The sequence below is a fragment of the Cryptomeria japonica genome, chromosome 1 (assembly GCF_030272615.1).
Source record: "Cryptomeria japonica chromosome 1, Sugi_1.0, whole genome shotgun sequence".
Taxonomy (NCBI): Eukaryota; Viridiplantae; Streptophyta; class Pinopsida; order Cupressales; family Cupressaceae; genus Cryptomeria; species Cryptomeria japonica.
Genome location: NC_081405.1, coordinates 95,064,339 through 95,076,595, shown reverse-complemented (window position 1 = coordinate 95,076,595; position 12,257 = coordinate 95,064,339). Strand labels below are relative to the sequence as shown.

Genomic DNA, 12,257 nt, shown 5'->3' with positions numbered 1-12,257 from the left:
GCAGTCTAATGAATCCAGTGGAAGAGGAAACTATGGTAGAGGAAGAGGTCATAACAACAATAACAGAGGTAGATCTGGAAGTTCTGGCAGAGGTTCATACTTTGCAAACATGAAGTGTTACCATTGTAGTAATTTTGGTCATCCTGCCTATAGGTATCCAAATAAGGCTACCTCATCACATTCAGAGAAAAGAATCAATTATGTACAAGAGGATTCTCGTAGTGTGAAGTCTCCTGAAGTACATCTTGACTCAGAGAATGGTGAGAATTTGATGGTTAGAAGGGTACTAATCAGGGAGCCGGTTAAGAAGAGCCTAAACAGAGGAGGTCTCTTTTCAGAGTAAAGTGCAAGATACTTGGTAGGGTCTGTAAAATGATCATTGACTCAGGATCAACTGACAATATCATCTTCAAAGAAGTAGTAAGTAAACTTGGATTGAGTAGCATGCCACATAGTCATCCTTATAAGGTCACATGGTTTAATAAAGGACAACGTGTGTTAGTAAATGAACAAGTATGGGTTGAATTTACAATTGGGAAATATTCTGACAGAATTTTACGTGATGTTCTACCCATGGATGCCTATCATTTGTTGCTAGGTAGACCGTGGCAATTTGACAGAAAAGCTATCCATGATGGAGAGAAGAACTATTATGCATTCACAAAGGAAGGGGTGACATACATGATTCAATCTTTGGTAGAGGATGAAGGAACCAAGACTAGTGGTCCTAATGTGTTGTTGGCTGGAGGAAAAGAATTTTTGGGATATCTCAAGAAAGGAGATGGAGAACATTATGCTCTCTTAGTGAAACCTAGTCAAGAAGAAAAGACTAAACAAGAAGTTTTACCTAAAGAGGTTCAACAGTTGTTAGAACAGTTCAAGGACATTGTGAGTGATGGAACACCTGCAAGACTACCTCCTCCTAGAACAGTAAGTCACCAGATAGACATTATACCCGATGCATCACTACCTAACAAGGTTGCATACAAGATGACTCTTGAACAAAACAAGGAAGTGGCAAGACAAGTACAAGAGTTGCTTGACCAAGGTCTAATCAGAAAAAGTATAAGCCCATGTGTTGTGCCAGTGGTGTTAGCAACCAAGAAAGGAGGTAAATGGAGATTATGTACTAACTCTCAGGCAATAAACATAATCACCATAAGATACAAATTTCCTATCCCTAGAATTGGGGATTTAATGGATTGTCTTGGAGAAGCAAAGTATTTTCTAAGCTGGATTTAAAGAGTGGATATCACCAAATCTAGATTAAAGAAGGGGATGAATGGGAAACAACTTTTAGGACTACATAGGGGTTATATCAGTGGTTAGTTATGTCATTTGGGCTTACTAACGCCCCTAGTACCTTCATGAGGTTGATGAATGAGGTGTTGAAGGACTACATAGGTGGATTTGTAGTGGTATACCTTGATGATATCCTCATATTCAGTAAAACAGAGGAAGAGCGTCTTGAACACTTGCAGATTGTATTAAGGAAACTACATCAGGAATAGTTGGCAATCAACCTTGAAAAATGTGAATTCGTGAAACAAGAACTCATTTATCTGGGTTTTTTAGTATCCCAAGGCACTTTGAAAATGGATCCTAGCAAGGTGGAACCAATACAGAGTTGGCCTACACTGAAAACTGCTACTGAGGTAAGAAGTTTCCATGGGCTTGCCCAATTTTATAGAAAGTTCATTCGCAGTTTTAGTGAAATTTGTGCTCTTGTTCTTGATAAAATTAAGGGTGGGTTGAAAACTAAGTTTAGGTGGACTAAAGAAGCCGACTAGGGGTTTTAGTTGCTCAAAAAGAGGATAGCTACCCAACCCATCCTAGTTTTACCAAGTTTTGATAAGTTGTTTACCCTAGAATGTGATGCTAGTTATATAGCAGTAGGAGTTGTTTTGAACCAAGAAGAAAGACCAGTAGCATTCTATAGTGAGAAATTGAATGACGCCAAGAAGAGATACTCATCCTATGACTTAGAATTTTATGCCTTAGTTCAAGCTCTTAGGAAGTGGAGGCATTATCTTTTGCCAAAAGAATTTGTAGTGTTTACAGATAACCAAGCACTGAGTTTTATCAATTCTCAAGAAAAGTTGAGCAACAAACACATCAAATCGATAGAATACCTGTAGACATACACTTTCACCATCAAGCACAAAAAGGGACAGCTGAACAAGGTAGCAGATGCCTTAAGTAGAAGACTTCTCACTATCCAAGAAGTAATATTGCAAAGCATAGGTGTGGAGAGTTTCAAGGAGCTTTACAAAGAAAATGAATCTTTTATGAGGTATACAAGGTATGCAGTGAGTTTAATAATCATTTCAATAGCCAGTATGCAGATTACACATTGCAGAGTGGTCTTTTGTTTAAGGGATGTCAGTTATGTGTGCCAAGGGGATCTATGAGGAAAAATCTCATACAGTAAAAACATAATGGAAGTCGTAGTGGACATTTTGGTCTGAATAAAACACTTGAGTTGGTGCAAAGATTTTATTATTGGCCGAAAATGAAGTATGTTGAGCAGTGTATTGTGTGTCAGAGAGCCAAGGGTACTAGTTCAAATGTTGGACTATACCAACCTTTACCAATTCCCAAAAGACCATGGGAGTGCATCAACATGGATTTTATTGTGGGTTTGCCAAAAACCAAGACTGGCTTGGATAGTATTTTTGTCATTGTTGACCGGTTTAGTAAAATGAGTCATTTTGTTCCATGCAAGATTACGCATGATGCTAGTTACATTGCACATTTGTTTTTCAAAGAGGTGGTAAGAATTCATGGGTTTCCTCTCAGTATAGTTTCAGACAGGGATGTGAAGTTCATGGGACACTTTTGGAAAACTATGTGGACAAGATTGAGAACTAACCTTTCTTTTGGTTCTGCTTATCATCCGCAGGCAGATGGTCAAATTGAGGTCATTAACCGAGTATTGGGTAATCTTCTGAGGTGTCTGACAAAAGAATATGGACAGATGTGGGATCAAGTGCTACCACAGGCAAAATTTGGCTATAATGACAGTGTCAACAAAACTATAGGTAAGAGTCCTTTTGAGATTGTTTATGGACTCCACCCATGCGGTGTTTGTGAACTTCGAGATTTAGGAAGCCTGGAAGGAAGAAGTGGACATGCAGAGGATTTCACTCAGTCTATGAAAGAGGTACATGAACAAGTGCATAAAACATTGATTGACGCTACACAGAGGATTAAGGCTAAAGTAGATGAGAGGAGAAAGGACATTCAATTTGCAATTGGAGACATGGTTATGGTACATTTGAACAAGGAAAGATTGCAGAAGGGAGTCCCTAGTAAGCTTCAATAAGTCCTTGCAAAATTTTGGCTAAATATGGCTCAAATGCCTATAAGGTGGACTTACCCAAAAATTTGGCATTGTCCCCCATATTTAATGTCCAAGACTTGATTCAGTTTAACGGTCCTGTAGTAGTGACAGATGGACCGAATCCAAAAGGGGAGACTACTCTCAGTGATATTCCAATACCACCAATTTCTAAACCACAAGTGGAACAGATTTTAGATTCTAGGGTGAAGTGACAAATGAGGCATGGAGTGTACATGGAACACTTAGTCAAGTGGCAACACTTACCTAAAGCTAAAGCCATTTGGGTTGCAGAATCCGATTTCAAATGACTGGGCATTGATGTCGCCTTGTCATCCCCAGGGGGGACTTGATTTTTTCATGTGGGAAGTATGGTGTAGGAGCACCTAAGGGTGAGAAAATACCCTTTGTAATTTTGGCAATTTTGGCATAAGGACTGGTTCTAGTCCATTTGGTTGTTTATAGGGAGCTTGGAATTCATTTTGTCTTCATTTTGAAAGTTTTATTTTTTGGCAAGACTTGCCCCGATGAAACCGCCAAAGTGTGGAGTGCTACCATCGGCTATCGAAACCACCTTGTTTTACCTTACCCCAATGCTTGATGAGTATACATAAGACTGAAATGGAGTCGTCAGATATCGCCAAGACTAGTTTTCGTCCTACCCAATAACCTAATAGGAAAGCCTACGACTTGGAGCGCACCATCCGCTATCGATATAACATGTTAGGAGCTACACTGATAACCCAATGGGAAGGCAGACTGTTTGGAGCACATAATCGGCTATCGACACAACATGGTTAGAGCTATACTGATAACCCGATGAAGAAGTGCACAATTTGTAAACTATCATCGGACATCGGAGTGGGTATTTTTTTTTCTAACCCGATGACCCGATGAAGAAAGGAAGGACAGTTATAGCCAGAAAACGATTGTGTCGAGTTGAATCTTGTCTATTTGGGACGATTCATGACATGTCTAGGACGCTATAAAAGACCCAGTGGGCATTCTGTAACAAAGTTGGATAAGTTAGATAGTGTTGGATGGTTTGATTCCACGAAAACAAAACACTTCTTTTGAATAACAATTGAAATATCATTTTTTGGTTTCTTTCTCAGAGTTTATTTTATGTTGTAAACATGGCTTAAATCTTTAAGGAATAATGCAGATAGGGTAGAGGTTATTTTTCCGTGTCTTGTGAGTTCCAAGTGTGAATTTGTGCCAAGCTCGGCTCTGTAAATAGAGTTGTCGTTTGTTTCATGTTTCTCTATTGGTGTAAAGTTCTTGTGAACATGGCTCTGTCTTGACACTCCATCGTGGGATCCACACGATCATTGGAGGTTGTCAAGAAGGGCTAGCCATGTACAATAGTGCTCTATATGTAGTAGACCAGGGAATGACATCGATCGTTTTGGCAAACTAGCCCTAGGCGAGCTTGATGATAGCCCGGCTAGGTATCAGTGACCAAGAGGAATCACTTGCAGGGTAGACCGGAGACTAGGCTATTAGCCTCATACCAAGGGAAGATGGGATCAAAGGGAGAGAAGATCCAAGCATGAGGAGAAAACAACTTAGGAGAACTTGTAGGTATAATTAATGGTAGAGCAAACCCTGCAAGGTGTCTGGTGAGATCCGGTGGATTAGTGAGTTGGTGGATTTACATAAGTAAATTCACAAAGAGCAGAGTAACAAACCTTGGTAGCAAGGACCTAGAGTGGATTAGGGGAATAGAGAGGAGCATTCCCGGGTTAGGATAGGAAAAAGGCCTTGGAGTGAGTCAAGCTGACTCAAGCAATCTAGGGTCCTCCCTATTAGGAAGAAGCAAAACCAAAGGTGTATGTGTGAATTCTACCCAATCCTGAAAGGAAAACATAGGAAGAAACTCAATATGTATGGATTCTTTGAAAATTTATTAAGTGTCCCCATGTTGATGTTGAAATTTTCCCCTTCTAAATTAGGTGTACTAAACCACACTACTGAAAAAAACAATCCAAGATCTAGTGAAGTTGAATGTAGAACATGATCTCAATACTCAAGTGTCTCCTCTAAAGACAAAGATGCATCCTCCAAATTTTGTACATAAGCATCCACAATCACATCAAACTCAAAAGAATGATCATGTAGAGAATGAACAAAAGTGTCAGAGTGCTCCCTTGCAACAACTGAAAAAGGATCACAACCATAAAAGAGAAGATACATTTCAATGATTCCCAAATTTAAAATGTAGGATTCCACAAACAAACCTACAGTATATGTCAAGTAATCATCGCAAGGAAATGTAGTTGGAAGACAATGTATATCTTGCTACACTGAATCACAAGAAGCCAAAATTGTAGCAACACAAGCATCATCAAGAGAAAAAATAGATGTGATATCAATAGGAGGAGATGGAATGAAAGGTTCAAAAAATGGATCACATGTGAGAACACCCAAGTTCAAGTAACCAAAGTTCTCCTCAATATTGAAAGCCACACAAGAAGTGTAATCATCATCTGAAGAACAAAAGTCATAAAGAGGAACAAATTCTGAAAAGGAGTACAACTGAGAAGTATTATCCACCACACCAGTAGTAATGATAGCTCTACTCTCCAGTCTATAATGATAACTAAATAAGAGTGAACTCCACAATCTTCCTTGTTTCACCATGAGTGATTTGATAGATGGAAAGAAGATTGTTTGTCAAGTGAGGTACAACAACACCCCATTGAAGGTTCAATCCCTAATATCAATAGAACTCTTCCCAATTATATTCATATGTGTATGATTGCCCATCAAAATCGGTGGTATGTTGCAAGGCTCAAATGAAGAGAACATAGACTATGAAGATGCCATATGATAAGAAGCTCCTGAATCTGGAAGCCATCTCCCTGAATCGTGACCTGTAGTAGAACAAAGAGCTTGTCCTTTGTTCTTACTTGTCCCATAAATGTGACTCTTTTCCTTATCAAATTCTTCTTGATTGGAAGAAGAAGTTGAAGTAGACATTCTAGAAGGCAAATTGATTCTATTCTTCTCAAGAAGATGCTTCAATTCATTAGTATACTTCTTGTAACAATGGTGTCCATCATGTCCTAACAATATGCACAAGTAAGCTTATACTTCTTAAATGATTTACCCTTAGGAGAGGGTGTAGAATTTCCTTGTTGAGGAGAAGAACATTGTGCTCTATCCTTTTATGGATTTGGCTTTAATTATTTATGCTTCTTGTTGGAACCTTTCTCATCATTATCCACCAAAACATGTGACTTGGATGGCTTGAGAATACCTATTGTGTTCAACTTTTCTTGTTCAAGCATCGACATCTCGATGAATGAATCAAAGGATGGTGTAGTATAGGCACTCCCCATTTTTAATTGATGAGTGTGGAAACTAGAAACAAAAGCTGCATATTCAGAAGGAAGCTTTCCCAACAAATTGAAGACCAATTGTGCATGCTTCTTCTCAATGTCACAATCCTTGAGTTATGCTCTTAGCTCATTTTCCTCAGTGACATAGTCTTGTATTGTATCAAAATACTTTGGATCCAAATTTAGGAGATCACTTTCAAGTGTGTATCCTCTAATCTCATCAACTTGACCATACAATTGACCAAGTTTATCCCAAGCTTCCTTTATTGTCTTACAATTTTCAATTTGAAAGGTAAGTTCAAGTGATATATACTTTCTCCACACTCCAAGAGCCATAGAACTTTTAATGAGCCTTTCCATTTTCGAATTAACATCAACATTAGGATTTGAGGGTTCTAAAATAGTGTCACTTGCATAGTGAATTAAAACCTTTTTCCATTAGTTTACTCCATGCATTAACTTTCCAATATGCATAATTCAGTGGAGTCAAAAGAGGAAATTTAGGAGAACCCATAACTAAGTAACAAAAGAGCAGAGAGAGAGAGAGAGAGAGAGAGAGAGAGAGAGAGAGAGAGAAGCATACAAGACACCCCCAAAATTCACTCAATCAAAGAACCCCCCAAAAGAGCAAAGACTTATACTTAGTGTGATTACAATGGCCACTTGCAAAACAAAGACAAATCAATATGCAAAAGACCAAATTGCGATCAATGCATTGCATTTGCCAAAAATAAGCCAAATAAGGCCATGTGCTAAAAGTGAAATTTCTGATCACAATGACTACAAATAGATAGCACCACTATAAAAAATAGAAAAAATTGTGGACTTCTGATTTTTAGTGATTGCCACTACCACAAGTAGGCTATATTAGGTTCAAATCAATATGCAAAAGACCAAACTGTGATCTATGCATTGCATTTGCCAAAAATAAGCCAAATAAGGTCATGTGCTAAAAGTGAAATTTTTGATTACAATGACTACAAATAGATAGCACCACTATAAAATATAGAAAACATTATGCACTTTGAAAAAAAAATTTAGTTGAAAAGGAGTCCATATGAGCCTGAATAATGCCCCAAAAGTTGCAAAAAATGGGGATTTCGCATTTTTTTTGAAAAAATTGTACATGAAAATTAAAAAACTCCTACATCACTATGAAGAGCATGAAATTATATCCCAAATAATAATAATAAAATTGCTCAAGAAAAGGAGTCCAAATGACTGAGATATCATTGTTTGAAAATCGCCTGTGTAATTATGACGCCTAAATCGCCACATCTCCAAACTTCAAATGGCTTTAGCTTTGACCTCGGGAGTCGGATTTGGATGAAACAAAAGACAATTATGACTTTCTCAAACCTCTTGAATTCAATGGTGGCTTCATATCTGACCCAACAAACTCTAATTTTGACTGACAACAAGAAATCCTCGAATCGAAAACTCCAAAATTGTTTTAAAAACTCTCTAATAGAAAACCAATGGAGCTCTAAAAGTGCTAATACTGTGTAAGAATTGGCTATGAAGGTAGTCTCCCAAGATCTCTAGGTCAAATGCAAAGTACATGAACAAGAGAGAAACAATACGACAAGAATATATTCCTACCAATAATGCAATACAAATGATCAACTGGATGATGATTACATAGGGGACCCCTTAGTTAGATAGCCAAGGTGAGAACATAGGAGTGCATAAAATTGTGACAAGTGTCATAATATTATGACACCTAAGACAAAAAGTGAAAAGCTCTCATCCCACCTAAAGTGGAAAAGTGATATTGTGATAACACCACTAAAGGTGTATCACCCATAAAAGGTGGAAAAGTGCATCTACAACAGGTGGATATGATAAAGTAATAACATGATAAGTCCACCTAAAATGAAAATGCTCCAACTACTCCTACGTAATTCCCTAAGTAAGCTTAAGTGAAATGTAATTAGGACCTAGGTGAGAAATAACCAAGGTAAAATACCTTAATTACACTAACAAGGGGAATTTCTAAAATATTCAAAATACCCTAAATGTGTACTTACATCTCCAACGCACCTTGCCATGGTACCTTGAGATATCCTATCAATTTCATCACGCTTCTGCAACTAACTTTCGATATTTCAAACCCTTGAACAAATCTAACACTTCTTTTGTTCTAAGAATAATTGCTCTCCAAAATGAGTCAAAGAACACAAAATATACCTCTAGGTGAAAAACCTAATCTATAGAATTGTAGTACCCATAAGATCTATGACTAAGGATGAATCTCACTCAAAATGGACATTCTATATTGATGGAAGACATTTGCATTTACTTTTGATAAGTAGGTGGACATCAAAAAACTTGTGAGTAGTTAGAAGAGCTACCAAAATCTTCAAACTCAAAAGAAGAAAACAAAACAAAAAGAAAAAAACTACATGAAACTAAACTTTCCATCAATTTTAAACTCTAGAAAGAAAAAAAATATCCTCAAACTCTAGCATTTTAAAAATTCTAAAATCTATACACCCATCAAACCTTAAAATATCTTAAGAACCAAGAAATCTAAAAACAAAAAGCTTAGTGGTCAAAAAATAAAAATAAATTATGTATGCCGATGTACATATGTTTTAATGCAAAATCAAATTTTATTCAATTCAAATGCAATATGAAATGCACCCAAATAATGGAGGTGAGGATGACGTCACATTATAGAACTTATGTTTTTATGTAGAATACATTGATTCCAAACCTCTTGAACATAAACAATTGTCAAGGACCAAGTTTACTCCACATGCAATGGTGTATCTATAATTACCACACCTTTAATGCATTTAAGAACCATACCTACCCATAAACTACTAGAGACATCCTCCATATAAACTACACAAAGACCAATAGCATTAATTAATCACATCAATATTACTCTAATCAAATTAAAATATACCCATTATCACGGTTTGGGGCTAATAATGTAATCTTTAAGAAACCATCTCATAAATCTTCACAAATCAATTGAGAATGAAGTTAGCAAAAAAGTGTTTTTAATTTATTAAATTATTTGTATAAATCCAAAAATTTTATTCGTTAAGTTATTTGAATAAACTCTAGAATTAATAATGAAAGTTTTTAATAACATTCACAAACCAAACAATCTATAAGACCCAAACAACTCAAATAAGCATAAAAGACTCGAAACAAATGAAATATAATTAAACTGGTTTTATTTTTTCATCAAACTTTTAATAATAAAAAAAAAGGAGAAGAAAAAATTAACGTAAGACAGACCACCCAACTAAACCGACTTTTGCAATTTCATTCTTTTCTTATACATGATGTTAAACTTTGATGGAATTCGAGGAATGGAACCTTTCACTCGATCGTATGTTACAGGTCTCCTGGGCAGCGTGTGTGCTGCAACATCGCACAAGAGTTGTCCTCAAGTGCGCGGAAAAAGGTATAAAAAAAAAATGGTTTTGTTATGTTCAAACTATGGTCATTTGCAAAATAATCTGCTGCCACATAGTACCATTGAATCTATGTCACAGAAGATGCCATGTTTTGAAATCCACATGCAAACTGTAACCACAACCTGGTTGGGCCCTTTATTTGGGACATGGAATTGCTTAAATTGCAGGATATCTACGGTGCCCTACTCACTGTAAAACAAATGTACTAAACCCTATGTACTCGTGTGTTTGAACAGATGAAGTGGGATGCATTCCACAAACCGTACTCACAATCGCCTTCTTAATGACTTATCTTTGATGACAATCCCCTTTCCTCACCTTGGGCTGCTGCAGCTCTGCGAATGGCTGCTCGACTCGGACAAGTATTGCATCCCAGCTCACATTTTCACAGTTGAAAGTTTTCAACCAACAATGGTATTTTTTGCCTATACAACACAACCATTAAAATAGCCAATTTTGGTGCAAAGGTCTGCAAGGAAGGTTGTAAGTGTGTCATTTGGGCCATGGTGTGTCTTTAGCATGTTGCTTTAAAGTTTGTAGGCCAGGGAAGTGTGCAGTATGGAGAAGGAGTAGAGAGGGATGCCTATTTGTTGTGGTGCCAGCTGCCATGGGCTGCAGCACAAAGTAACAGGCATTTTTTTTTCAAACAGTTTGCAGATTGAAAAGAGCACAAGTGGTCAGAAATAGAGCAAGGCAAAAATAAAGACAAAAGCGTGTGTGCTTGGGAATAAAAATTGCCTGGAGTGCAAAGGCTGTACTCCATTGTGTAAAAGCATAAAAAACAAACTATTTGTCGATGCCGGCATTCACTTATTAGAATGTTTTCTGATGACCTGAAAACTGTTTCAAAGCATGAGACAAGTTTTCAGGCAAGTTTTTGGACTTGCAAGCTCATTTAAAGAAAATCAGGTGGGACAATCTACATAGCATTTGTTTCCCCACGGAATACACATGGATAGCAATTTTTTCAACCCATATATCGAAATGGAATCAGGGCATGGAGCTCATAATCATCACTTTTTAAAAAAAGATGCATTTTTTTGCTAGTAAAGACAGGCACATTTTTCACAAAGTTTTTTGTTTTTCAATTTGTTTGATTAACTTAATTATTTTTATACAATAAGCATTACTATTGATGTTGCAGAGACAATGAGGTTCTAAATTAGCCTTAATTTCAAGTTCCAAAATGCCCTTCCAATTTTATCCCTTGTATCTTGCAACTAATAAGGCACTCTTATACACAGAAGCTTCTTATACCGTAATGATTGGGAAGTGATAATGTTTGGTTCAAGGAGATGGAAAAATCCCTGCCACCACATTATAAAATGAAAGAACAGTATAAAAACAGAACCTATCACTAAGTAACTGAACAAAGGTCTAGAAATTACAGGCCTAACATGGCAAAACCTCATGAACAAGGTTTTATTGTTCACGGTTTGATTTGGATGCAGTTCACAACAACATAATATATGTCTCTTGAGAATTCTTCATGAAATTCATAGCAATTAACTCGTTTATTAAGGGCTTCTGTCAAATCAATAAAAAATGGTCTATGAACTTAAGTATCTGTAAGAGAAATACTTGCAGAAATGTTATTTCAGCCAAATTAAAAATTGTCTTGATACTTATTGTGTCTAACTAATAAAATAATTGGGTCCAATGCTGAATGAAATTTCATTGGCATCCGGAAAAACTTCCTATGCTCTTCTATCTAGTTTCTATTATCTATATGCACAAGATAAGACTCGTCTTTGAAAATCTTCATAGGACAACAGACCACAAGGCCTCTGAATATACCAATCACGAAGATAAGCTCCTTTGTTTGTTGAGCATAAACAATATTTGTAATCTATTTACAGTTTAACAACTTCAATGGGAGGAGAAAAGTAACCGCCTTTAACACCAGGCGATGACAAGTAATAGAGGTATTTGTTACAAATATTGATAATGGAAAAACTCATTGATAATAAAAGCATAAGGTAACCAAGCATTAGGTTTCAGAATCTTTATATTTGTCTACACAAGAAATTAATACTCTCAAGCGAAAAAGATATCCTGCCAAAACCACCAGATAAACAGTTCTCAGTACTACGCTTGAATGTCTAAACTGGTTTGACAATAGGACTCAATCATTGG

General features: G+C 36.7%; 1 protein-coding gene and 1 long non-coding RNA gene across 3 annotated transcripts in view; one reads left to right on the top strand and one right to left on the bottom strand.

Moving 5' to 3' along the window:
* LOC131041867 (uncharacterized) overlaps positions 1 to 12,257 on the bottom strand; it is a 155,518-nt gene that overhangs the window by 52,082 nt on the left and 91,179 nt on the right. Inside the window, exon 13 of one of the 2 annotated variants that reach the window (XM_057975094.2) lies at positions 11,689 to 12,176. The exons of the other annotated variant lie outside the window; for it this stretch is intronic. Within the exon in view, the coding sequence (XP_057831077.2) occupies positions 12,159 to 12,176 (18 nt within the window). The 3' untranslated portion in view covers positions 11,689 to 12,158. Of the gene's footprint in view, positions 1 to 11,688; positions 12,177 to 12,257 lie in introns of those variants that run through there. 2 annotated transcript variants of the gene reach the window in all.
* On the top strand, positions 9,958 to 11,092 carry LOC131041868 (uncharacterized). Its single transcript, XR_009105081.2, has 2 exons — positions 9,958 to 10,108; positions 10,358 to 11,092. It is a non-coding gene; the product is annotated as an uncharacterized LOC131041868 (long non-coding RNA).